This window comes from Ostrea edulis, chromosome 2, assembly GCF_947568905.1.
Source record: "Ostrea edulis chromosome 2, xbOstEdul1.1, whole genome shotgun sequence".
Classification (NCBI taxonomy): Eukaryota; Metazoa; Mollusca; class Bivalvia; order Ostreida; family Ostreidae; genus Ostrea; species Ostrea edulis.
Genome location: NC_079165.1, coordinates 67,182,413 through 67,209,014, shown reverse-complemented (window position 1 = coordinate 67,209,014; position 26,602 = coordinate 67,182,413). Strand labels below are relative to the sequence as shown.

General features: G+C 36.4%; 2 protein-coding genes across 2 annotated transcripts in view; one reads left to right on the top strand and one right to left on the bottom strand.

Moving 5' to 3' along the window:
- Positions 1-3,810: 3,810 nt before the first annotated feature.
- On the bottom strand, positions 3,811-12,834 carry LOC125680827 (NF-kappa-B inhibitor-like protein 1). The gene is made up of 6 exons (XM_048920600.2): positions 12,496-12,834; positions 9,172-9,384; positions 8,714-8,829; positions 7,722-7,846; positions 4,574-4,661; positions 3,811-4,421 (listed from the first exon to the last, which is right to left on the bottom strand). The coding sequence occupies exons 2-6, from the start codon at positions 9,339-9,341 to the stop codon at positions 3,886-3,888; spliced, it is 1,035 nt and encodes a 344-aa protein (XP_048776557.2). The 5' UTR covers positions 9,342-9,384; positions 12,496-12,834; the 3' UTR covers positions 3,811-3,885.
- A 198-nt stretch (positions 12,835-13,032) lies between these two features.
- LOC125680741 (myogenesis-regulating glycosidase-like) overlaps positions 13,033-26,602 on the top strand; it is a 16,797-nt gene continuing 3,227 nt past the window's right edge. Inside the window, exons 1-3 of the mRNA XM_048920498.2 lie at positions 13,033-13,438; positions 23,806-25,261; positions 25,498-26,602. The exon at positions 25,498-26,602 is cut by the window's right edge and continues 3,227 nt beyond it. Of these exons, the coding sequence (XP_048776455.1) occupies positions 13,115-13,438; positions 23,806-25,261; positions 25,498-25,763 (2,046 nt within the window). The 5' untranslated portion in view covers positions 13,033-13,114 and the 3' untranslated portion in view covers positions 25,764-26,602. The remainder of the gene's footprint in view (positions 13,439-23,805; positions 25,262-25,497) is intronic.

The window sequence follows — 26,602 nt, the reverse complement described above, 5'->3', positions numbered from 1 at the left end:
TCCTTCTCTCCTCCTGGAGAATAGGGCCTCTAACACACATTTTACACTTGACTACCAGTAACTCTCTTTAAAAAAAAAAATACCCTTCAAAACAGATGGAAAAAAAAAATCAAAAATAAAAAGACAAGGATTTAATTAGGCAGTGTACCTAATTTTAACAGTGACAATGACAACTAAGTGAGCCCATGAATCACAGAAATGCTTTTTTTTCCCCTTTCTTTTTTGTTGTTATTATTTTGTTGTTTTTTCCCCATTAATTTCTTCAAATAAATTGACCAGTAAACGAATACATCAAGTTTTGAATGATGTAGTTTAACCATGTTATTGATGCCATGACAACACAATAATAGCAAAATTCAATAATGTGAGTTTTTCACGTTTCTTGCCTTGAGATAGAAATTGTCCTCTAAACTATTACAGTATCTACATCATGAAAGTAATGGTATAAAAATCATAGCAGAAAAAGCTCAAATCTAAAGTGTATAAACCAACTATGTACTATAAATATGATATTGCGCAGCAAATGTAAATGCGTCAATAGCTGGGTTTGTTTATGGTACAATACCTGGTAAAGCCAAATACATGTATTAGGCTATCGCATCGCCGTTAGCCATGCTTACTAAGTCTAGGAGTGCATACCTTATACCCTACCTCAAGTAAAACAGACACTGGGCGTGGTTTGCGATGATGCTATGTTACCATATATTTACAGTGTCCTAGATGAATTCATTGTTTCTGGATTTTTTCTTCTATTTTATATAAAAATGATACATACATACATGTACAAAATAGTATGTAAAATTGTACAAGTAGGTATTTTAGTAACAGCAAATGATATATAATGGAAATATTATTGTTATTTACATATGCAAAAAAGAATAAATATATACTTGGTGACCCCCCCCTCCCCCATTTTTTATCGTAGAATGTAAAGCCGAAGTAAAGTTTTCACTCATACGGCTCTAGACGTTACCATTGCCGGTGAAGGGCTGCGAAATTTAAGTGTTTATGGTCTTTGAACATGAAGGGAGGGATCTTTATCGTGCTACACTTGCTGTAACATGGAATCTCGATCTCATCCGAAGGACCACCCCATTTAGTCGCCTCCTACTACAAGCAAGGGGTACTGAGGACCTAGCTATTCTAACCCGGATCTCCACGGGAGCACAGTAGTTCTAATGCATATTCTTGTAGCAAAAATAGTAATAATAACTTGATAATAAAAAAAAATCATAGATTTATGATATTTATGTTCCTTGAAGATCTTACAAGAGCCGATTAGGATCACTTAAAAAAATTCTATAATAAATGTTTATTCGGTATATACATACATAAATACCAAGGATAACCCACGAAAGCTCGAAAGCTTATTTCCAATGGGGTTCTTTCATTCACGGATGTTTGCGCTAGGGGGTCATTTATGTGGGAGGAAACCCATGTGCCCGACCGGGTGACCGCCATACCCTCTCACATACAACCACTGCCGATCACGGGGATCGAACTCCGGTCGCAGCGGTGAGAAGCGAGAGCGCTACCCGGACACCCTCACTTTATCAATCTTTTTTCCATTCGATCACCCCATATTCAATCATTAAAGAGGTCTGAAATGTGCCTTCATCCTCGGGAGGCATGATCGGATCCAATAACTGCGGTTAGGGGGGCGCAACTTTATGAGGCAGGGGGTCCCCAGTGGGTCCAGGATGAAGCCCTGGGGGGGGGGGGGGGTAGGGAGAGAAGCCCCTGGATTTTACAGATTTCATAGGGCTTGAAATATGTCTCCTATGTAGTCATTTTTACTATTTTCTGTCATTTTTGATACGGCGAAATCAATATAATGACGCAAATTTTAAAAAAATTTTGAAAAAAATGTACATGCAAGTCCTCCCAATAAAAGTAAAAGATTTTGTCATTTATTTCTCCGAGAGTGAAAGAAATTATTGCTGCTTTTATCGATTACATTTTTCTAAACAAGAGACCACAATTTACCTTAAATTTGAAAATTTTAGGGAGGGGCGCTTGCTGTGCCCCCCCCCCCCCTTAAATCCGCCACTGGGAGGCTCCAGGTGGTACCCTTATAGCCACACACTGAGGGCGGAAAACGATAGTCCTAGGGGTTTCCCCGTCTTGCCAATTTTGTTGTTGGTGGTATTATGCCTTTTCATTTAACATTATAATGCCTTTCAAAGTTGCAATAACGTAAATACTGGACCCAAACACTTTGTATATTTATAAATAAGACCAACAGTCAAATTCTTTATAACTGATATACAACGTTATCGTACAAGTTTGATATACACTTTGAACAAAACTGTAGAAAAATATTGTTATATTAAAAGCAGGTCTGTTTTAATACAACCCAATGCTTTTATGCTTCATAAAGGTTCTAATATTGTCATCATAGCTGAGTACAAGGTCAGGGAACCTCTCCTAGACCATAGTGGCCCTTAAATACGACATAGGATTATTCTCTTCATAGCACTGAAGGAGCGTGTGTCCAGCAGAAGCAGTGGAAATGGATATTGTAATGAAGACGCAAAGAAATTTGTAGATATTTGGGAGGACATGGATAATATTTTCAATGCTGTCTAAAAGGTATGAAGGCTTATATCCATGAAAACAGTTACACAAATATTAAATTCACTGAGACATCAAAATTAGTACATAGTAATTATGGAGAATTCGAAGCCTTTACCATTCATATCGCCTTGGTTAGGGACTTTGTTATGATGGGGCTCCATTTTAACAGAATGACCTTGGTTCAGGCATTAACACATTGTCTGGTCACAAGCAACCTTTCACTGCCAAGTATGAGCTAGGTAAGTAATAAAGACTGAAGGGTACATTATGAGTGATATGGCCACTCCTTGGGACTGGAACTATTATGAGTTTCAGAATTTTAGTAGAGTCCTCCATGCTCATTATAACTATACAACTGTTTATCGAGTTAGAGAGGAAAATTTAAAGATTAAATGCATTTCATTATGCAGTCCCCCCTGGGACGTAAACCCTCGACCAATGGGTTACGAATTTGACAATTTTGAAATGCCTCCATGCTCATTTGTTTCCCAGTTGTTCAGGAGTAGAGAAGAAAATTTCAAACATTTAATGCATTTCAATTATATGATCCACAGAGCCCCACCATGGAGCCTTACTCAAGGGCCATGAATTTCATAACTTTTGGAGTCATCAGACGAAGAAGATTAATTTTCAAACATTTAATGCATTTCCACTATGATCTATTCAGACCCACCCTAGACCTGAAACCCTAAACCCACGGGCCATAAATTTTACAATTTTGGTAGAGGCCTCCATGATCTATACAATTATGAACCAAGTTTGTTTCCTAGATGTTCACGAATAGAAAAGATATTTAAACAATCAATGCATTTCCACCATAACAGTTTATATAACCCTGTCCTAGAGCATGAACGCTTGTCCCAAAATTTCAAAAATTTTGGTTAAGAACTTTATGTTCATTGGAACCTTGTATTCAAGTTTTATAAAAGATGTCCAGGAGTACAGTATATTTTTTAAAGATGGTACTAAATTCAAATGTTTTAGCAGGGGCAGTGACATTTTTGTTTCCTTAACCATAAAGGATGCTAAACAGCAATTTGGTGCAAATTGTGTGTGCATTATCTGAGAAGAAATAAAATGTTCAAAAGTCGATGATGCACAACAACGGAACAGCAGCTATAGGTCCCATTTTTTTTCTATTTATGTCTTAAAACTGAGCTTTATAAAAACAAAATTTATAGATCTATTCACAAATACACAGTAATTTTCTTTGTACAAAAAAACAAACAACCGTTATAAATCAGTATTTCTTTATAATTACTTTTTAAAGCAGACCAAGTTCAAATAATTGAAATCCAACATTGCACCTCACTTAAATTTCTCCAAGAGTTGATTCAATTCTTGTGAAACTTGTTTCACTCTTTGCAAAACTTGTTCTCTTTCTGTAGATACAATATGATTGCCAAATTTCTGCAAAAATTTATCAGGATGCCATCTCTTCATCTGGTCCCTCAAATATTTCTTTCTAATATCACTCTTAGTTAAATCATGAAAGAGAAAGTCTTCCATCTCACTAACACTGTCTTTGAAAGGCCAAGGAATTTCAGAGAAATGAAGCTGCTTTATCTCAATGTTCTCAGATAGAGTTTTCCACTTCTTTTCATACACATCTTTCTTGTGTTTCTTGTAATTTTGTTGTGCTCTTTTCTGATTTTCCTCATATTTTTTCCTCATTTTTTCTCTTTCCTTTTTGAGTTTAGAGTTAAAGTCTTCTTCCTCAGTTTTTGTTTTCTTGCTTGAGCTTGGTAAAGATGAGCTGTGCTTACGTTTTCTATAATATTCGGAGTTCATTCTCTTTGACCAATCATCATAGCTCTCAGGAAAGTCTTCCTCTTTTGATGCACCTGTTTGCAAGCATTTAAAAAAACAATTTACATGTCAAAGTTTGAAATCACTATCAGTAGTATTATCTTTCATATGATAGTTTCATTTTAACTAGACTATTTTAAATATAATGACTTGGTTAATGAAGGACTAGACTTTTCCATTTTACAACCTCCTGAAAACCTGCCCCACTCCTCCTGGCACTCGTGATCCATCTCATCAGCAAGTTTATCTTCCCAGTTCTCATGGCTATCTTCACACTATACCAGATAAAATATACATGCATGATTACACATCAATACTTTTCCAGTGGTGTTACTTTATCTGCACCACACAGATACCAAATACATGAACATGTAAATCCATTTATGATAAGGAGCAAGATGAAAAGCTCAATGTCTGACAAAAAACTGTATTGACCCTGTCTTAGAACTAAATTTGATAAAAATCCAAAATGATTATCAAATGCAAATAATGTGTGTGTTGTGTGTATATATATACATATATATAAATATTTACTAAATTCCAACAGCGCCCAATAGTCCAGGCCTGGGGTCAATTACACACCAATGTAATGCATTACATTAATACCATTACTTAGAAATTTTGACATTACCATTACCCCTATTTTGAAATGTAATGCATTACATTACACATTACTTGAGAGTGCATTACATTACATTACACATTACTTGAGACTCAGAGAGTGCATTACATTACATTACATACTGATATCAAAGAAATGGCAGGGAAATTATTTCTTTATACATTTGTATAATGATTATGAATTTTAAATATACAGTATTTACATAAGCAAACAAAATATTCATCAATGCTAGGAAATGCATTCATTTGGTTGTCATCAATGTTTCAAAAGTTTGATCTTTCAGAGAACATCTGTCTGGTCTTTTTGTTCATAAGGTCTAAAAGTCAATCAATAATATAATGAATTAATCTAAACCTCCAAAATATCATCAAATATTTTGAAGTAATGTACATGTAAATGTTATGTGCATTACAGTATATTGTCTACAAGTAATGCATTACATTGCCATCGTAGTGCAAAAATGGTCCATTACACATTTCATCCGCATTACAATGAAATTGGCTGTCATTACATTACCATTACCATTACCCCAGACCTGCCCGATACCTAATAACCTAATAGTGTCGGGTCTACAAAAGTAAAAAAAAAAACAACAACAACTTCCTCATGACAAAAGTTTCACCTATAAAGTATAACAAGAGGCCCAGGGGCCTTATAGGTCACCTGAGTATCATGTAACAACCTTCCAATGTTTGAATTAGGTTTGTGTTTAAATATATGAATTTTACTTTTGGATGGAAGAAACATTGAATAGCTATGTGGTCATGAAGTACATGTGTCATTTTTATGTTCAATCAATAATCCTTTTTAAAAAACCTAGGTCTGAGACATCATAAAGAAAAGGGTTATTTACTCCTTAGATAAAACTAATATAAGAAGATTTTCAAAGAATTTCTACATTTTCACTATATGACCAATAGAGCCCCACCCTAACACAAGAACCCTTGCCCCAGGGGCCATGAATTTCACAATTTTGGTAGAGGGCTCAACGCTCATTATAATTATGCCCACAGTTTGGCTTCTTGATGTCCAGGAGTAAAGAAGAAGATTTTTTAAAATTACACTCATTTTGATGGTTTTTGCCCCACCCCTCAGGCCCCAGGGGGGCAGGGACCACGAATTTCACAATTTTTGTTCCCCTCCACCCACAGATGCTATATGCCAAAATTGGTTGAAATTGGTTCAGGGGTTTCAGAGAAGAAGCTGAAAATGTTCAAATGTTAACGCACGACGACGGACAAAAACAGAAGATTTTCAAAGAAATATTGCATTTTCACTATACAGTTGTATAATCAATCAGCCCCGCCTTTGCACCAGAACCCCTGACCCAGGGGCCATAAATTTCAGTTTTGAATGAAGCATCCTTGATCATCATTATCATACTATTAGTTTGTCTACTTAATACCCAGCAGCAGAGGAGAAGATTTTCAAAGAAATAAAATGCATTTTCACTATATGATCAATAGGGCCCCACCCTAATACCAGAACCCCTGACCCAGGGGCCATGAATTTCACAATTTTGAAAGAGGCATCCTTGCTCATCATAACCATCTATTGGTTTGTCTACTTAATACCCAAGGACAGAGAAGAAGATTTTCAAAGAATTTCTACATTTTCACTATATGACCAATAGAGCCCCACCCTAACACACCAGAACCCCTGATCCAGGGGCCATGAATTTCACAATTTTTAAAGAAGCATCCTTGCTCATCATTACCATGCTATTAGTTTGTCTACTTAATACCCAGAGACAGAGAAGAAGATTTTCAAAAAATTTCTACATTTTCACTATATGACCAATAGAGCCCCACCCTAACACACCAGAACCCCTGATCCAGGGGCCATGAATTTCACAATTTTTAAAGAGGCACCCTTACTCATCATTACCATGCTATTAGTTTGTCTACTTAATACCCAGAGACAGAGAAGAAGATTTTCAAAGAATTTCTACATTTTCACTATATGACCAATAGAGCCCCACCCTAACACAAGAACCCCTGCCCCAGGGGGCTATGAATTTCACAATTTTGGCAGAGGGCTCAACGCTCATTATAATTATGCCCACAGTTTGGCTTCTTGATGTCCAGGAGTAAAGAAGAAGATTTTTTAAAATTACATTCATTTTGATGGTTTTTGCCCCACTCCTCAGGCCCCAGGGGGGCAGGGACCACGAATTTCACAATTTTTGTTCCCCTCCACCCATAGATGCTATATGCCAAAATTGGTTGAAATTGGTTCAGGGGTTTCAGAGAAGAAGCTGAAAATGTTCAAATGTTGACGCACGATGAATGACGATGGACAAAAACAGATAGCAATAGGTCACCTGAAAGATTCAGGTGACCTAAAAATGAAAAGAAGGACAAACTCTTGACCCCTGGACACACCAGAGGTGGATCGGGTGCCCAGGAGGAGTAAGCAGCAAGCATTGCTTGACTCATTTACTTTAGTATATTGACTCGCCTGGATTAAATGAATTTTTTCAATGCTAAATATAATTTATTATTATTTCTATTCATTTGTATTCTTTATAGGTAAAAATTTTTCGTTTGTCCTAAGATAGGGACAGGTAATACAAAATGCAACAGTATGCACATACATGTACATAGCTAAACCTCATTATCTTGAAATCGATGGAACCAACAAATATAACACTCTAATATCTTTAAAACACTTTGTATTTTACTAATTCATTGGCTTACTTTTTGGCACTCACCTGTGGTTCTTCATATTTTTCCTTTAACTGGTCCAGAAGGTCTCGGCAGGTGACATCCTCATGGTTCCTCCACTTCAGGGACTCCGGATGTTGCTCAAGGGTAGGCAAGATAATCAGACTATAAACTTAAAAGTAAATACTAGCCTCTTAGGTTTGCCAACCTGAAGGATGAACATCCAAAGCATACAAGTATATAACTTTATGTAACATTGCATATTTAAAATATAGTGTATACTACAGCAGGTTTTGCTTTCAGTAAGTCTCAAGAGAAAAAAAATTATACTCAATTATGTGTCTATATATCAGAGCCTTTATGTGTACAAAGTCTCATCAAAATCAGAAAAAAAATATATCAGGATGTGCTATGTAATAATTTAGCCTATCAACCTATGTTTATATAGTATAGTATATACACCACTATGATTTCTGTCAAAATTTGAAAATTTATACTAAAATACAAAATAATGTATCTTCATGTATTGTAACCGTTTTGTGTCAAAAGTATATAATAGAATTCAGACAAAATATGTACCCATTACATAAGTTCTTTTGGTCTTTGACCAGCAGAGCTAAAACCTTTAAAGTAATAATTATCCATGTTGATTAACATAATTTTTCACAAATCAATCTGTATACTGCATACTCAGGAGCAGTATCTTACATATGTAATACAAGGTCAAACTAGACCTGTATAAATAATCTTGATGACATACCTTGTTCTACTGTACAGAAGTGAACTGTATCAGAATGTAAGTTAGAGCACAGGTGCTTGGGTCATAACATGACCTTATATATTGATTATTTACATATGTATAAGGTTAGATGTGTATTCATATGTTATGACTCAAGCACCTGTGTCAGAGTTAGAGAGTAAGACTTTGAATAAACCTGTCTTAATATATCAATTGGTCAAAAAGGATGCTATAAACTGAACATTCAATAAAATACCTTTTTATATAGCAACAAAATATCAAAGTACAAAATGTACTTACAATTATTAACCTCAGAACTTGCCCTAGTTTTCAATGCCTGTTTTAGGGCAATGTGCAGGGCTGTATTACCACAATCATCTTTAACAAACACATCTACTCCCTCTTCAGTAAAAAATCTGGAAAACAATAATTACAAATATTCTGAAATTAATTGAAGGTATACTGGAATTTCATTGTTTAATTTGCAAAGGTACCGACATAGTGATGTATAGTACACAAAGTTTGATTAAGGGCAATGTTTCTCTTTTGTATGTTATAAATGCATGGACCAATCAGCAATGGAGAATTGAGTCTGCAGTGGTTTACCAGGTGGAATAATATATCTATTAAGGAAAACATTGTCATGTAATACTCCAAGGTGCTGACAAAAAATGCATATAATATCCATATTACCAGTGATCAATCATGACAAATAAGTTGAAAAAAAACTAGTATTTAAAGAGAGCTTACTAACTTACCTATATCCATTAAAATCATGGTATTTGCAGCAGTAATGTAGAAGTGTTTTCCCATTGGAGAACTGAAGATGTTGGATATCAATAAAATGTTTCTTGATGTAGGATTTCAACTTGGCTGGTCTACCATCTTTAATTAATTGTTTAACCTTTCTACACATTTTTTTGTCCATTTTGAAATAGTCTCATATCATTTTATAATTAGTCCCATGGAAACTGTAAATACACATAATGAAATCAACTTTAACAAATCTCCACAATGTTAATACAATATGAATGAATCTTTAGAAAGATACCGGTACACAATTGGCCAGTTTCTCCAATCTTGTTACTATCTGGACAAAACTGATTAAGTTACACAATTCTTGCAATGCATCATTCATGAGAGTCTGCAAGTCTGCAATGTTCAAATGGACTTATGTTTCTTCAACATCGGAAACATTCAGCGTGACAATGCACCACCATAGATCAGTATACTGCATTGTCAGCACTGTTAGCACAGATAATCATGTGATTAAAATATGGTTGCACCTGTAGATTAGGTCAGAGAATCATGTATATGTACCACTGTAGATAAAATTTATTTACAAGCCATGCAAATACATGTGTGTATTTTAAAAGGGAAACATCAAAGTTGTATGCTCCGATGTTCATATATATTATTTTTGTGCAAAATTACATTAAAGCAGATTAATTAGTTTTTAAAGTTATTAACTTTTCCTTAATTACATGCTTGAAAACATTTGCTTGTAAAACAAAACAGCGAGATTATTTAAAACGTAAATGTAGTGGGTACGCATATTTTATACATTGTCTGTTAGGCATCTATAAATAGCCCCATGTGCCATAGGGGAATCCCAACATGTAGGCCGGCCTATATAACTTAGACGCAACTGTCTAATTTTAAGATTGAAAGAGCATAAAACAACGAATTACTAAGAGGTATTTGGCATAATCATGTTATTTGATTCGCACATGTTTAATATACTGTTTATTCCGTAATTTAAGAGATCCCCCACCATCCCCCAACACCACCCTACAAGGTTGTTTTAATTTATACTTCTTTCACCTGTGCCATATGCAAATGTTTGAAAATTTGCATAATCCTATAGTAATTCAACGGAATAAACCAAATTTAAAGAGCAAATAACTCTTACACTTTCTCGCGAATCAAATAACATGATAATGCCAGGTATTTGATCATTTTATTTTTCTTAAACTTATAGTAAGGTACTGTTGTCACAAAATACACAGCTTTACACAGATAAGACCATCGATGATCTGAAAGTCTGAACTGGTCACGTGACTGTCACTTGAAAAGGCTGAGTGACCGTTGTTTGTAAACACCAATTTGAAATCAAATAATTCTGATTAAAACACGTGAAATAATTTATGAAATGTCGCACAGCCTCATAAATACGTATGTGCGATGATTTAACAGCGTTTTTACAAGGTGGAAAAAAATTGTCGAAATTCGGACCATACAACTTTATCAATACTTTTAACTTGTTTAAGTAAACCCAACAGTCTTATGAACCCTTGATAAATCGGGAAAAGGGATTTTTGAAAATTGTCAATCAGAAGATTTTGTCCACCCAATATCCCTTGAGACTGACAAAAAGTTACAGTACATTTCATTGTTGAAAAAATCAAATTTTAAAAAAAGCTGAAAAAGTATGTAACTCTCAGTGCAGTGTGTCTTATTTTGAAGACAAAGGCTTTCCTATCTATATGTAAATCTAAGGTACCCTGTTGGTTGGAAGGCTTCTTACACTGTCAGTGATTCAGATTGGAATGCAATTTGATAGGACAGAGGGCCTAAATGATACAAAAATTATCGGCCATTTTGGCCTAACTCCATGAAAACTTTAGGCCCTATAAATACATGTGAAGCAATGCTGCAAAATAAACTCAAAACTTTAAAATTAAACTGACTCTTTATTTTTCAATTCTTCAGTTTAATTATCATGACTGCAGTTAACTGTTTTGGAATTCTTCTCGGTCGTTCCTGTGTTGCAGGGTGTTGTTTGCTGTTGTTATTGTTTGATTGTTTTTCGTTCCGTTGATAATTGAGACGTTACCAGCTGTAGGTGAAGTATCATAAATCTAGACCTATGCTGAGCGCTCAGGGCCATAGCAGTGAGGGCTCTTTAATGTGCCAACGCCTGCCGCGACAAAGTACCTCCGTTTTTAAGGTCGCATCCGAAAGACCCGTGATTCTCATTTCTAGATCTAGTAAATGACGAGCATTTGGCGAAGGAGCAATCACTAACCATGTTTACTTTTTAGGTTTGATGCGGCTATGGCACGAGCGGGACTCGAAGTCACAACCGCCTAGTTACGAAGCACTGAGCTACCGCAACCGGAAAATCTAATGTTTAATAGGGATTGTTGCCAGTCATGATCATCAAACCAGACTCTCTTCTTTGAAGCCATTTTTTTTCAAAATTGGTTCCCCACTGATTGTTGCAAACACAAGCGAGATCAACATTGATTGGACAGGAATTTTTTCTAAAACCAATCAAAATCTTCTTTACAAACGATCGATTGAGTACTTGTTTTAAGACAAACCAATTTTTCCTGTGGCCGATAAACACTAAAAACGATCGGCCGTACTGACCGAAAAACGAAAATTTCATAGACCATGTTGGCCTTTCTGGAGAATTTTAGTCGGCCATTTTCAATATTTATCGGCCATTTGCCGATGGCCGACGCCAATCTGAATCACTGCACTGTTACAGTGATTGATTGTATATTATTGTTTAACACCCCGCTCGAGAATGTTTCACTCATATGGACAGGTTGGGACCCTACAATGAGATCTTCTCACTAAAACGCGATTACCCCTTTTAGCGAGAGTAAATATATCCAGTACAACCAAGAAAAACACACTTGGAGTACACCTCTTCATGTTTCACATGAAAAGAAGAAAAAGTGCTAAAATGTCCCGATACTTTTGAAAATAAATAAATCAAAACAAAAACACTCCATATGTGCACTGGATTTCAGCCTCCTTCCCTCTTACGCAGCAACATTAATATGAAATTTCTTGACTGAATTCCCAATTTTATATATTATATAGAGACAATTCGCTTCATCTTGAGTGTGTGTCGTACGTATTCAGTATTGCACGGAATCCGAATTTGCCATATTTTCAATAAAACCACCAAAACACCTGTTTATGGTAATGTTTACTTTCTCGTTAAAGAGAAATAATCGCGTTATAGCGAGAAGATCTCGCTATAGGGAAATGTTCCCAACCTGATGGAGACGTTGCACTGTTAGTGTGCGAGTATCTAGGAAATGATTTACAATATCTTTACTCACCTTGACAGTTTTCTTGCCTTGTCTTGCATTGGATATGAACTTGTAGTTGAAATACATTACGTACACATATCCAACGGAAAATGTAATCATGGTAAATATAAGAGGATAGGATCTATATCGGTTGTCTTTTACCCATCCCTTCCTTTGGAGAAAACGGTTAAATTTCAAATTATTTCTTGCTATGAATCCCAGTTTAGAATCTTTTAAAGGATCAAAATCGTTGTTCATTGTTTCTAGTTTAAATTATTCAGCTCATACTAAAAACAACAACAATCAAACCTACACTGTGACCTTCCTTAGTCTCAAAATCAGACAGGAACCATCTATTGCGCAAAAAAGAAAAAATGTTAGATGGTTCCGGAAAAGATTTATCATAACCTTTCCACTAAAATAAGATATTTTTCTGTCATAATATTGTGTGATTGCCTGAAACATGTTATCACAAACCAGGTTCAATCAGCATTATTTCATTATGGCAAATGATGCTCTCTGATTTTCTTGGGGAAAATAAAATCCACTTGATTTGGTTTTAAATTTAGCGACGTTACTTATTCTTCCGAAAAGATGAGAAATGCCGGACACTACCATGACGTATTAAAAATAAACAAAGTTCTTAAACATGCGACAACTTAGAGGGAGCACGCTTCGGCTCCTCAAAGTAGGATGTTTCTGTTTTGTGATTATGGTTATCATTATGTATATCGCCATGACGTTAAAGAAAAAAGTGACACCTATGTACGCCAATGGAATAGTTGATACAACAATAGGTCACATTCGGTATGACTTTTCCACCGGAATGTTCTCATTGAAAGAAAAAGACAACGTTTACCTGCAAGGTCTCTTATCAGAAACATTGAGATCCACTGCTGCCCTGGAGTGTAAACCAGACCGAAAAACCCCAAATTACCTTTGTCTGAGATGGCACCGTTACACAGATCTTGAGGTACAGTAGAAAGAAAAGCCCGAATTTAACCATAGCCATAGCAGGAAATTGTTTTACATTAACATAGTTAATATGTCTACGGCGTGACCATGTTTAAGGGCAAAGCAAAAAGTATTGGTAATAGAGGGCAAAGCCTTCTCACGGCCCAAAGGGCCGTGAGAGCGGAGCTCTCCCTATAGGTAACACGTATATACATGTTTAAAAGGAAAATATAGGAAAATAATGAAAAATTAAACCATACCTATGGAACTTGAAAATTTTGGTACTAATGGCGTCTATTCGAATATTAGCGCGTGGACATATATTTCTCCATTTTGAATCTCGTCTACCCTAGTTCACGTCGTTCTGAGATGTTACATAAAGTTCGTAAAAGCATGTAAATCTTATTTTCTTAATCATATATAATCACTCCACGATTAACGCCATGTTTGTTGTTGTGGTTCAAACGCTATGTTTGTAAATTTTATATGCTAAATAACGACCCAGAATATGACGTCACAATGTACTGTTTACATCAATTGCGTTATATTTCCCGCGTTCAATATATAGGCGGATCAAATATCCAAAATTAGGATGCTTTGATACAGCTCCGTCTTCTTGCCAACTTCGGGTTGTTTTTGTCCTGTTTTGGATATAGATACTAATGTCAAAACTTTTTTGCTACGCCCTCAAACACGGTCACGCCGTAAAACATATTATGTCTTACGGTGTGACCGTTTTTTGAGGGTGAAGCAAAAAGTATTCTTCTTCTTCCAATAATCTGCATACCACCTCTGGTGTATTGTCGCAGATGAATGATATTGGCATATCTATAGTATCCATGGTATAACAGGAACAAAAAATATCTCAAAGTTAGCACCTAACGCTCTATCAAAGCATCCTCCTAACTTTGATAGACTTTTGATCCGCCTATTCATTAAGCACGGGAAACATAACACAATATCATGTAAACAGTGCATTGTGACATCATATTCAGCAAAATTAACAAACATAGGAGATACAATCGCATTAATCGAGGAGTGATTATATATGATTAAGAAAATAAGATTTACATGCTTTTATGGATTTTATGTAACATCTCAGAACGATGTGAACTTGGGTACACGATTCAATATGGAGAAATACATGTCCACGTGCTCATATTCGAATCAACGCCATTCAGACCAAACTTGTCAAGTTCCAAAGGTATGGTTTAATTTTTCATTAGTTTTCTATATTTTCCTTTTAAACATGCATATACTTGTTACCTATAGGGAGAGCTCTGCTCTCATGGCCCTTCGGGCTGTGAGAGGGCTTCAACCTCTATTAATATTCCATAACAGAGTTTTAAAAAAGTTATCCGGACGTGTACGGATAACTGTAAACTTGTTTCATGACTTTGGACATTTGATATAACTATTCATTGAATGTGGGAAATACAACGCAATTGATCTACATTGCATTGTGACCTTATATTCAGCATCAGTGTTTAGCAAATTTACAAACATTAATACATAGGAGACATGGTACAATCATTTTAATGAAAGAGTGATTATATATGGTTAAGAAAATATGGTTTATCTGCTTTTACGGATTTTATGTAATGTCTCAGAACGACTTGAACTTGGGTACACAAGATTCAAAATGGAGAAATACATGTCCTCACGCTTGCATTCGAATCTATGCCATTTTGACCAAGATTTTCAAGTTTGATGGTTTAATTATTCACCAGTTTTCTATATTTTCCTTTTAAACATGTATATAGTTTGTGTTACATATAGGGAGAGCTCCGATCTCATGGCCCTTTGGGCTGTGAGATGGCTTCTCTCACAATTTTTCATCATACAAACAAAGTCAAAAACTGGAGACCAACACCTTGAGGTTAAAATTGTGAAAGATTCTCACAAGTGGATACCACGTGGTATTCAGCAGGGTCTGTATCCAAAGTATAGACTTAAAAGAATTTTAAGTCTATTTTTCATCATGTTCATGTCTAATATTTGTGCTAAGTGTCATTCTATCAATATTTTTGTATTATATGTAATCCAGTGTCAAATGGATCATGATTCACAAAATCATGAAAAATGAAAAATGTTGTTACATGAATGCCTGAAACAAAAATAATTCCAAGGTCAGGGTTGTCGCTAACACACGAATCTACATCCTGGAAATGGACAACTCAATTGGAATGCAAGGATATCTTAAGTGATGTGTCCCAGACTCTAGTAAAATCAGACCTAAATGATAAAATCCATTGTTTTCTTGTTATTTTTTGGAAGCTCATTATTCGTGTATTGTTTAAAATCCATGCTGAAATTTTTCAGTTCACAGTGTCTCGGATTATTACACATTGTGATAATTGAGCCACAATTTAATATTTTCTTTAGGATAGATTTCAATAAAGAAAACATTAATCTTTTTTTTTAGATTTGATAACAGTAATTACTTTAAACACTATTTCTTATATATATTCAATAAATTTATGACAATAAAATTTTAGAAGATACAAATATTTAAAGAAAATGGAAAACAACCTATGTAATAGCTTATACATGTATAAATCCACTCTCAAAACTGTAATTAAAGAAGTAAAGCAAATAAAAAGACACCACAACTCATTTTACACTAAAGGTCAAGAAAGATAATTTTTCTTCTTTGGATTTTATTGCATTGTTGAAAGTGTAAACAAGTTTTGAAAGTGTAAGAATATAAATTTCCAATTCTATTAACATCAAAAATTATATGTAAAAATTTATTTTTATAATGTTACCCCATATTTTTCTATCCTAGTGCATGTACAGATAAAGAAAATGTGTTCAAATTTGAATGATGAATGATTACTTCACCTTAATCAAGTATAATATTATTTATCAATTTACAACTTGTTACACTCTCCTTAAGTATTTTATGGTATTATATGCTTTGATAGTTGTGTAGTGAAATTCCGTTGATCAAGTTAATCATATGCAAATTAGATAATCAAGGTTGAATTATTCTTTTTTAATCATATGTTATCTCCTGTGTTCGGACAATGTTCCAAACGTTAAGATGATCTAGATCTGACTCAGCAGATTTAGGGAAACTATATAAAGCGGTCTTATTCAGGATCGGTTGTTCATTCTGGAAGAAGTCGTCGTATAGTGAAGACGTGCTTGGAGGTAAGGTATTTATGACTACTCATTTGCGGTGTCTCAAATTGCTGAAGACGGACCATTTGGGTATCATAAATTCTTGCTGAATAAAAAGGAGCAAAGTGTATTAATAGGGTGTTTGAAACCCAGTGTTTAGAAATAGGTCTGGGAGCTAAGGCTCAAATGTAAGTTTCAGACCTAGGCTCAGAGCACAGAGAGATAACAGAGAAAAACCAGATAAATATAGAAGATCAGTTTAAATCATTGTGTTGTTGATTATTATTGATTCTGTTCTATTATTTTATTTAAATCCAATCAGTAGAATACGCCAAGTAGCGTAAGGAAAATTATATATATATATCTACTTCATTCGTGGTCGAACCTACAAAAGACATTACAAATTTTTGGTGGCAGCGGTGGGATGATCTAAATCCCTTGTTATTTAAGAAGCACAATTAACATTATTTAAAGTTTGTCTGAGAAATATTAGGATTAGGTCTTAAACCATGGATGAGGTTGACAAAGAGATAAGTTATCTTGAAGAGAAAATTAAAGAGTTCTCAAACGAAAGTATGCGTTTAAAAGAAAAAGAGAGACAGAAAGCATCTACACCAATAACGAATAGAGATTCTGGCATTGGTGCCTCAGAACAAGTGAAGAGTTCTGAACCCATACGAGAGTTTGGAGGTGCAAGACCTAAAGTAAGGGTTGAGGCTGAAACAGAAACTGATTTTGACTACATCAGTGATAGAACACATAGACCAGCTTCAGACCATGCGCTTTATTTTGAAACACCGAGAAATGTTCCAAGCAATGTTACTACACACAGGTTTAGAGACAATAGATTTGAAACACTTGATGTTCGGGACCGCATGAGAAAAGATGAAAAGTCTAGTAAGCTGAAACCCGCAACTTATGACGGAACGACGTCGTGGTTAGACTATAAGTCGCATTTCAATGCATGCGCTTGCTTGAACCACTGGTCGGTGGAAGAAAAGGGAATGTATCTGGCCGTGTCATTAAGAGGTCTAGCACAGGGTGTGCTTGGAAACTTCCCAGAATATCTTCAAATGGATTTTAAAGAGTTGTGCAGGTCCCTGGAAGAACGCTTTTCACCAGCTAATCAGACAGAACTGTACAGGGCACAACTAAGGGAGAGACGGCAGAAAGCATCTGAAACAATACCCCAGCTGGGCCAAGACATTAGACGACTCACACGCCTGGCATACCCAACAGCTCCAGGAGATGTGTGTGAAACACTGGCGAAAGAATATTTTATTGATGCACTTGTAAGTTTTGACATGCGTCTGAGAATTAAGCAGTCACGACCTCAGAACCTAAATGATGCCATTAGACACGCTGTGGAGCTGAATGCTTTTATTGGGGCAGAACGCAGAAGGATTGAAGAGAGTGGGTTCGTTCGAGAAGCAGGAGGCGATAATACTTCCTATGAATCTAACAGCAGTAGTTTAGAAGACTTTATAAAATCAATAAAGGAGATGCTGCTGAGCCTACAGACAGATGTGAATAAGATGAAAACTGAGCAACAGAAGCCTCGTACTTACCATACTTCTTACAACACACCTCGGAAGTTTGAAAAGAAGCAGGGAGTTGGCTCTTCCAAAAAGTGTTTCAACTGCGGTAAGCCTGGTCACTTCAAGAAGGATTGTAGATCCAGAATCAAGAGTAAGACTAATGCTCAGCAAGGACACTCTGACTCATTGAGCAAAAGCAAAAGTGGCAGAACCATTGAAACAGGGAAAGAGAGTGCTGGACAATTTAAAATGGCTATCAATAATGAGAGCAAGTCAAAAGAAAAACATAAAGGTTGCATTGGAATCCACAAAAAGTCCAATGAACCAGGCATGTACATTCGTGGTACCATTAATGATGTACCTGTCATGACATTAGTTGACACTGGTGCCACGGTTACACTCATTTCGCACAAAGTGTTTGATGCCATCTGCATGAAGCATGACTTGGAACTGAATGAGACGAACCAGAACATTTTATCAGCCTCAGGAACACCTCTCAATGTACATGGAAAAACAGTTGGTAGGCTTAAATTTGGCAAGAAAGTGATATATCAAGCAGTTATAGTTGCGGATATGACTGTTGATGTTGTTCTAGGCTTAGACTGCTTGAAGGCGAATAAAGGTGTACTAGATTTATGCAATAAAAGTCTTAGACTAGGGGATGAATCTCACCCTTTAGAATTTGAAGGCAAATTTGGGTGCTTTAGAATAGTAGCCTCAGAAACAATGACATTACCATCAAAAGCAGAAGTTGTAACAACAGGAAAAGTAATAGTACCAGACAATGAAAATTTCGATTTAGACGTTGGTGTAGTTGAGCCATCACCAACTTTCCTTAAGTCTGACAGAGGACTGGTTGGACGAACTCTAGTAAAGGGAGGTTCAACAGTCCCGGTAAGGTTGTTTAATCCATCAGAAAGTAATGTTACAATTCATTTGGGAACGACGGTTGGAGAGCTTTCGCCTATAGAGGATATAATGGAGGGCGATTTAGGTCAATCAGAATCCTCTGACACTTTGCCTGAACATTGAAAGCCGTTGTTCAAGAATTCAAGCTCAAACCTGAGTAAGAAACAAGCCAAAGTTGTAAAGTCACTTTTGATGAAGTATGCTCTCTTATTTACGAAGTCTGATAAAGACGTCGGAAGGACAGGTCTGACAAAGCATACTATTAATACAGGTGATAATAGACCAATCAAAGAAGTACCAAGGAGACTGCCTGAGCACATGAATGCTGAAGTAGACAAACACGTTAAAGACATGTTGGAAAATAATGTTATTGAGCCTTCCAACAGTCCTTGGGCATCTAGGGTTGTACTTGTCAAGAAAAAGGATGGTTCAACCAGGTTCTGTGTAGACTATCGACGACTAAACGCTATTACAGAAAAAGATGCATATCCAATACCACGCATCGATGAAACCCTAGATCAACTTGCTGGGTGCAAGTGGTTTTCAACTCTCGACCTACACTCTGGGTACTGGCAGATTGAAATGGATCCTAAGGATAAGCCTAAGACAGCGTTTGTAACTCGAAATGGCCTGTATCATTTTAATGTGATGCCATTCGGGTTATGTAACGCCCCTGCCACGTTTGAGAGGTTGATGGAGACCACACTAGCAGGCTTGCAATGGGACATATGTCTCATTTACCTTGACGATATAATAGTATACGCTAAGACATTTGAAGAAATGAATAGGAATTTGTCAAGGGTGTTTGAGAAACTCGCAGCTGCAGGTTTAAAGCTGAAGGCTAAGAAATGCACATTGTTTGCTCAAAGTGTTGAATACCTGGGACATGTAGTGTCTGAACATGGAATATCCACTGACCCAAAGAAGACGGAGGTTATACGAAAATGGCCTCGCCCAAACAATGTAATTGAACTAAGATCTTTTCTTGGATTCTGTAGTTATTACAGAAAATTTGTGCCAAATTTTGCAGTATTAGATAAACCGCTTCATGTTCTGACACAGAAAGGCCAAGAATTTTTATGGTCTGAGGAATGTCAGGAAGCGTTTGAGATTTTGCGTGAAAAACTTACCAAAGCACCTATGCTTTCACATCCTGATTTTTCCAAGCCATTTGTACTTGATACAGATGCTAGTGATGTGGCAATAGGAGCTATACTGTCACAGGTACATGATGGCGAAGAAAGGGTTATTAGTTATGCCAGTCGGTGCTTGACTAAGGCTGAACGTAAGTATTGTGTAACACGTAAAGAGTTACTTGCCATAGTGTACTTTGTCAAGTACTTCATACATTATCTGTATGGAAAGCCCTTTCTTGTTCGAACTGATCATAGTTCATTAAGATGGCTTCTGAACAAGAAGGATGCAGAAGGTCAACTTGCCAGGTGGATAGAAACGCTATCTACAATGTACCTATGAGATTCAAGTCCAACATAGGCCAGGAAAATTACATAGGAACGCTGATGCACTCAGTAGAATTCCTTGCAAGCAGTGCGGAAGTGATTTTTGTATCAGCAAAATAGCGAAAACCAGAGCCCAACTTAGAGCTGTGTTTGAGGAGAAGGACACTAGCAGTATGACATTGTTGGAAATACAAGAACAGGACAAAGATATCTCTGTTGTCAAGTCATGGCTGGAGAACAACAAGAGACCAGTGTTTGAAGACATAAGGAGTAAAGGATACTTTCTAAGATCCCTTTGGAGTCAATGGAATAGACTAACTCTGAGGAATGGTATAGTTTGCAGGTGCTGGACAGTGCTGGAAACAAATGAAGAGCTACTTCAACAAGTGATCCCTCTATTTGAGAGGCGGAATATTCTAAGACACTGCCATGATGATAGAACGTCCGGACATCTAGGAGTTCACAAAACGTTGGCTCGGGTTCGGCAGAGATACTACTGGCCGGGCTTGCAACAAGACATAAGGCATGTCACAGGCTGTGATACTTGTACTATGCGCAAAAGTCCTAATAAGAAAAAGGTGTCACCCATGGAAATCGTACCCTCAGGCATGCCCATGGACCGCATAGCAACCGACATCCTCGGTGAGTTGCCCATAACGGAGGACGGGAACAGGTACATTTTGGTAGTCTCAGACTACTTCACAAAATGGACAGAGGCGTTCCCCATGCCAAACATGGAGGCTAAAACCGTAGCGAAACTTATAGTGGAGGAAGTAGTTACAAGGTTTGGGACACCCAGAATTATCCATTCAGACCAGGGTAGACAATATGAGAGTGAGCTCTTTACAGAGATGTGTAGGCTCCTGGGCATACAAAAGACCAGAACCACACCCTACCACCCACAATCTGATGGGATGGTAGAGAGGTTCAACAGAACTTTGACAGCAATGCTTAGTGCCTATGTGCAAGAAAATCAAAGAGATTGGGACACTCATATTCCATATATTATGATGGCGTACAGGTCGGCAGAACATAAGTCCACGGGGTTCACACCCAACTTGCTTATGCTGGGTAGGGAAACATCTCTGCCAGTAGATCTAATGTATGAAATGCCTGAGACAATGAAAGAGGAAAGTCTAAACCATTGGGCTTGGACCCTGCGTGAGAAGTTAGAAAGAACACACAGTTTTGTACGCGAGAATTTAGAAACTGCTATGAATAGACAGAAGAGGTACCATGACATGAAATTGTCATGGGAAAGGTTTAAGCCGGGAGACAGAGTTTTTGTGTACTTTCCGCAGAAAAAGATCGGCTGCTCTCCAAAACTTACTTCGTTTTGGCGTGGACCATATGAAGTGCTGGAACAATGGTCTGATGTGCTATATGCAGTTTCATGTGGCAGAAAAGGTGAAAAACAAATCATTCACTGCGACAGATTGCGTAAAAAGAGAAATCAGACCCTTAACTCTGAAGATACGGAAATTGAAAACGAGTCTTTGTTAGATGGGGTAGAATCAGAAAACACAGATTTAGCTGAACTGACTACAATTGATACAGTGGAAGAACTAGTTCCAGTTACTGGACAGAAACGCATCCGAAAACAACCAAAATGGTTGCAAGATTATGAGCTGTAAAGCTAAGATATAAAAAAAAAAAAAAAAAAAAAAAAAGTTTATGAAAATTTATGTTCTGAAAAGAAATAAGCTCAGAGATATTTTTTTTATTTTGCAGAAAATGTCGAACACCAAGTTCACAAAAGCAAAGTCGTGTAGCAAGTGTCCCTTGTGTGATGGAGAAGTTCTGGACAATAGGTGGCGTGAACACCTGCTAAAGTGCAATGGAGGAAAATTCCCGTGCAAGACCTGTGGCAAACTCTTTAAGAAGAGCTCGTACCTACAACGTCATGAGAGAAAGTTTCATGGTAAAGATGAAGTACCTGAGGAGAAACGTGATGCAGACAAAGAGTGGCTAGAGCAAGACCCCGGTGATTTGATCGGAGAGATCTCCAATGATAGTAGTTCTGGTGGCAGTAGTAGTCACAGTGAAGAGGAAGTAACTGCTCAACAAATTCAAGGTAGACTGCCTCCATCATCACAGGTTGAGAAGATAAAAGGGAATAAGGATGAAGAGAACAATTGCAGTATTTTGGAGGAGGGTAGAACTGTGAGGAAACCCACAGCACCTATCCCTGTGTTTGCTCCACAGAGAAAGACAACTCTCAGCATGCCTGAGAAGGATGTGTCGGTGAACCGATTCAAGTTTAAGTCATTTTCATCCACTAGCACACAAACTGAAGTTGCAGGCAGTAGTTTGCGAAACCTTGTCAAGAGAAGGAAACTTCGTAAGACAACATCCAGTTATATCAAGGATGACAAGAAGGTTGAAGAGGTTGTCGAAGAGGAGGAATTCTTTTATGATGAATGACTGATTAAAGAGACATAAAAAAAGGAGTGGCAAATAGCACTTAAATAAAAGATTATTTTAATGATACAAGAAAAAAAAAAAAAATACTTAGAGTGTGACTGAAGCCAATTCTTGTGTTGAATAAAAAAAAAAAAAAAATGCATGATCAGAAATTTAATTCATCAATATGCGGGACGCATATGTTTCGGAGGCGTGGGTAATTGTAGTGAAATTCCGTTGATCAAGTTAATCATATGCAAATTAGATAATCAAGGTTGAATTATTCTTTTTTAATCATATGTTATCTCCTGTGTTCGGACAATGTTCCAAACGTTAAGATGATCTAGATCTGACTCAGCAGATTTAGGGAAACTATATAAAGCGGTCTTATTCAGGATCGGTTGTTCATTCTGGAAGAAGTCGTCGTATAGTGAAGACGTGCTTGGAGGTAAGGTATTTATGACTACTCATTTGCGGTGTCTCAAATTGCTGAAGACGGACCATTTGGGTATCATAAATTCTTGCTGAATAAAAAGGAGCAAAGTGTATTAATTGGGTGTTTGAAACCCAGTGTTTAGAAATAGGTCTGGGAGCTAAGGCTCAAATGTAAGTTTCAGACCTAGGCTCAGAGCACAGAGAGATAACAGAGAAAAACCAGATAAATATAGAAGATCAGTTGTGTTGTTGATTATTATTGATTCTGTTCTATTATTTTATTTAAATCCAATCAGTAGAATACGCCAAGTAGCGTAAGGAAAATTATATATATATCTACTTCATTCGTGGTCGAACCTACAAAACACATTACAGTTGCTTCCAGAATCAAATCATATTGAGAGATTGTGTTGATCGGTATCAATTATTTGGTGAATCGTTTCAACATATAGTCATATTATGTATAGTCTAATATGTACAAGCAAATTCAAAACATATTTTCTTTGTATATTTAGGTAAAAAAGTTGGGAGGTAGTGATCACTGTCATGAAATCCTCTGGAAGCCCACAAGTCGTGACTTCATGCCTCAGGACTGTATATCGTTACGTGGTGCCATATGGTATGGAGGAGGCGAGATGTATAATCAGAAGTGGCCATTAACGGATGTTTCTATTCCTCTACAGCCCTACCTTCCTAATGATCTCACGTATAAAACAAAACATGATAAATCACCAGGAAACATTTTTGGTAATGTTGTGGAGAGATTTTGGTTGAACACAAAAGGTGTTGGGATTGTGGTCGACAGCACTGTCCCTTTATTTGTCAGTATCAATACCAGTAACAGTAATCTAATGTGCTTCACAACTAACACAGATCATCCACGATATCCATTGGGGCAAAACCATATATTGAAATACACCATTTGTAAAAAAGCCAATGTAAAGGAGGCATATGAATTAATGCAAACAAGGCATTTTGAGTCGCCAAAAGATAAGCCAAGTCTGGATTTAATGCAATTTCCAGTGGTGTCTTCCATACCACGATTTCGGAACAATTTGACTCAAGAAACTTTGCTGAAGTTTGTGAAAAAAATTAAAGATGACCTTGAAAAAGCTGTGTCGATTAAGAAACTTTTTTTTGAATTTGATGGCATGTTTTCATCAGATTTTGGAAACTTTGATATTAATCCCAGTACATTTCCTAATGCACATCAAGTCTGCAGCACAATGAGAGAATATGGATATCAAATTATTGTGTCTATGACTCCTTTGATAAGTAAAGATTCAAAAAAATTTGACACAAATTCTGAGTATTTAGTACAAAATTCAAACTCTGAGCAGTTAGGTCTTGTAAAATGGTACTATGGTATGGCAGGCATTGTTGATGTGACAAATCAGGAAGCTGCTAAGTGGTTTCATTCCAAATTATCAACAATGATGAAAGAGTATGGCATAGATGGATTTAAGTTATATGCATGTGAAAGTAACTACCTACCACCCAACCATCTAAGTCATGGATTACTAGCAAATCCTGGGTCTTACATAACAACTTTGCTTTCATTAGTTAGTAAAGTCAGTCAAGGCAAACAACTTTTACAAACAACATGTGCCTACAAGTCTCAAAAACACTCCATGTATTTACAACTTGGAAGGAAAGAATCCAAGTGGAGTGCTGATAATGGGCTTCAAAGTGTGATACCAGCAGTTCTGACTCTAGGAATCCTGGGATATCCATTTGTAATTCCTGATGTGGTTGGAGGAAGTGGTGGTCATGGCAACACATCCTCTCCTCCTGATCGTGAACTTTACATCAGGTGGTTGCAAATGGCTACTTTCATGCCCGTTCTGAAATTCTCATATGTCCCATGGGATTATGACAACGCAGTAGTAGAGATAGCTATGAAGCTGTTAAAACGAAGACAAGAAATCATGAGACTGCTAGTTAATGCTGCTAAGGAAGCTGAAACTGATGGTAAGAAACTGCAGAATTGGATAATGATTGCTTTTGTTTCAGTGATGTTAATGTTGTATAAAAACCTGTCTATTCTCTATAAAGTATTTATTTTATTTTCATCTTATGCATAAAAATTCTATACTAGTTGATATTTTAAAATCTTCAAACAAAGTTGTGTTATAAAATGCATACATATTAACTACATATCTGCTGTTAAAAAATCCACAATGAATTGATTTCATGTTATTTTGTAGGATCTCCAATCATTAGACCACTATGGTGGACAGATCCCATGGATCCCTCTGCTCTCTCAATTAATTCAGAATTTATGGTGGGTGATGATTTAATTGTGGCCCCAGTTGTAAACCCAGGTGTGACCAAGATTGACATTTATTTACCTCAAGGTCACTGGAAGGATGACTTAAAGGGAAATATATATGAAGGTAAACACTGGCTGAGGGACTATGCTGTCTCTCTACACCAGATCCCAACATTCAGTAAACACAAGTTTTTGACATAATGAACAAATCTCTTTTTAATTGTACCAGGAACATGAATTCATCAATATTGAATTTAATATAAGCGAGTATGAATACCCAGGTATTAGTTCTGACATCAGAATAATATCCCTGGTGAGTTAATGTGATATCCACAGCATACGTGTTGGGGGCATCTGTGGACAACTGGTGACAGTTTTGTAAATGATCCATTTTAAAGAAAATATGAACCGAACATGATTCAGACTGGCTTCGGTGATGTATTTGTGGATGCACATGACTGTTCATAATATGGATGCTGCCTCTGACCTATAATTTCCAGATGAGTGATTAGGTTATGCATTTATGCTGTTACAGAAGATTAAATTCTTTGATATGGTTCATTTCCAATGATAAAATACAACAAGTTACCCAATGTTCTTTGTGCGTTTGAAAAACATCTAATGGAAGATGGAAAACTTAACTTTATTTCATCAATGCACTTTCATTCAATTTAATTTTTTAATCATTCATACCTTGCAGGATTTGAAATCTGATACTTGTTATTTGTGAAAGCGTGTTGAGATTTAGGATTTGCAAGTTGAATATCGGGGGAAACTTTCAAAGTTTGGAAAACTGATTTTTTACTGGCATTCTCCAGCAGTTATTTATTGATTAGGTATATAATGAATACTTATCATTACAATGATTTGTAAATTGCAATTTTGAATAGATTTTTTGTGAAATAATTTTATGGGCATTATAAAAAGAATGATGAGTTGTTAAAAGTAAGTTTCTAGTCCTTTCATGGAGGATGGTGTTTTTCTTCATAAATATTCCAGTAGAATATTAACAAAAAAGATATGTTTGTTAGAATTTACCA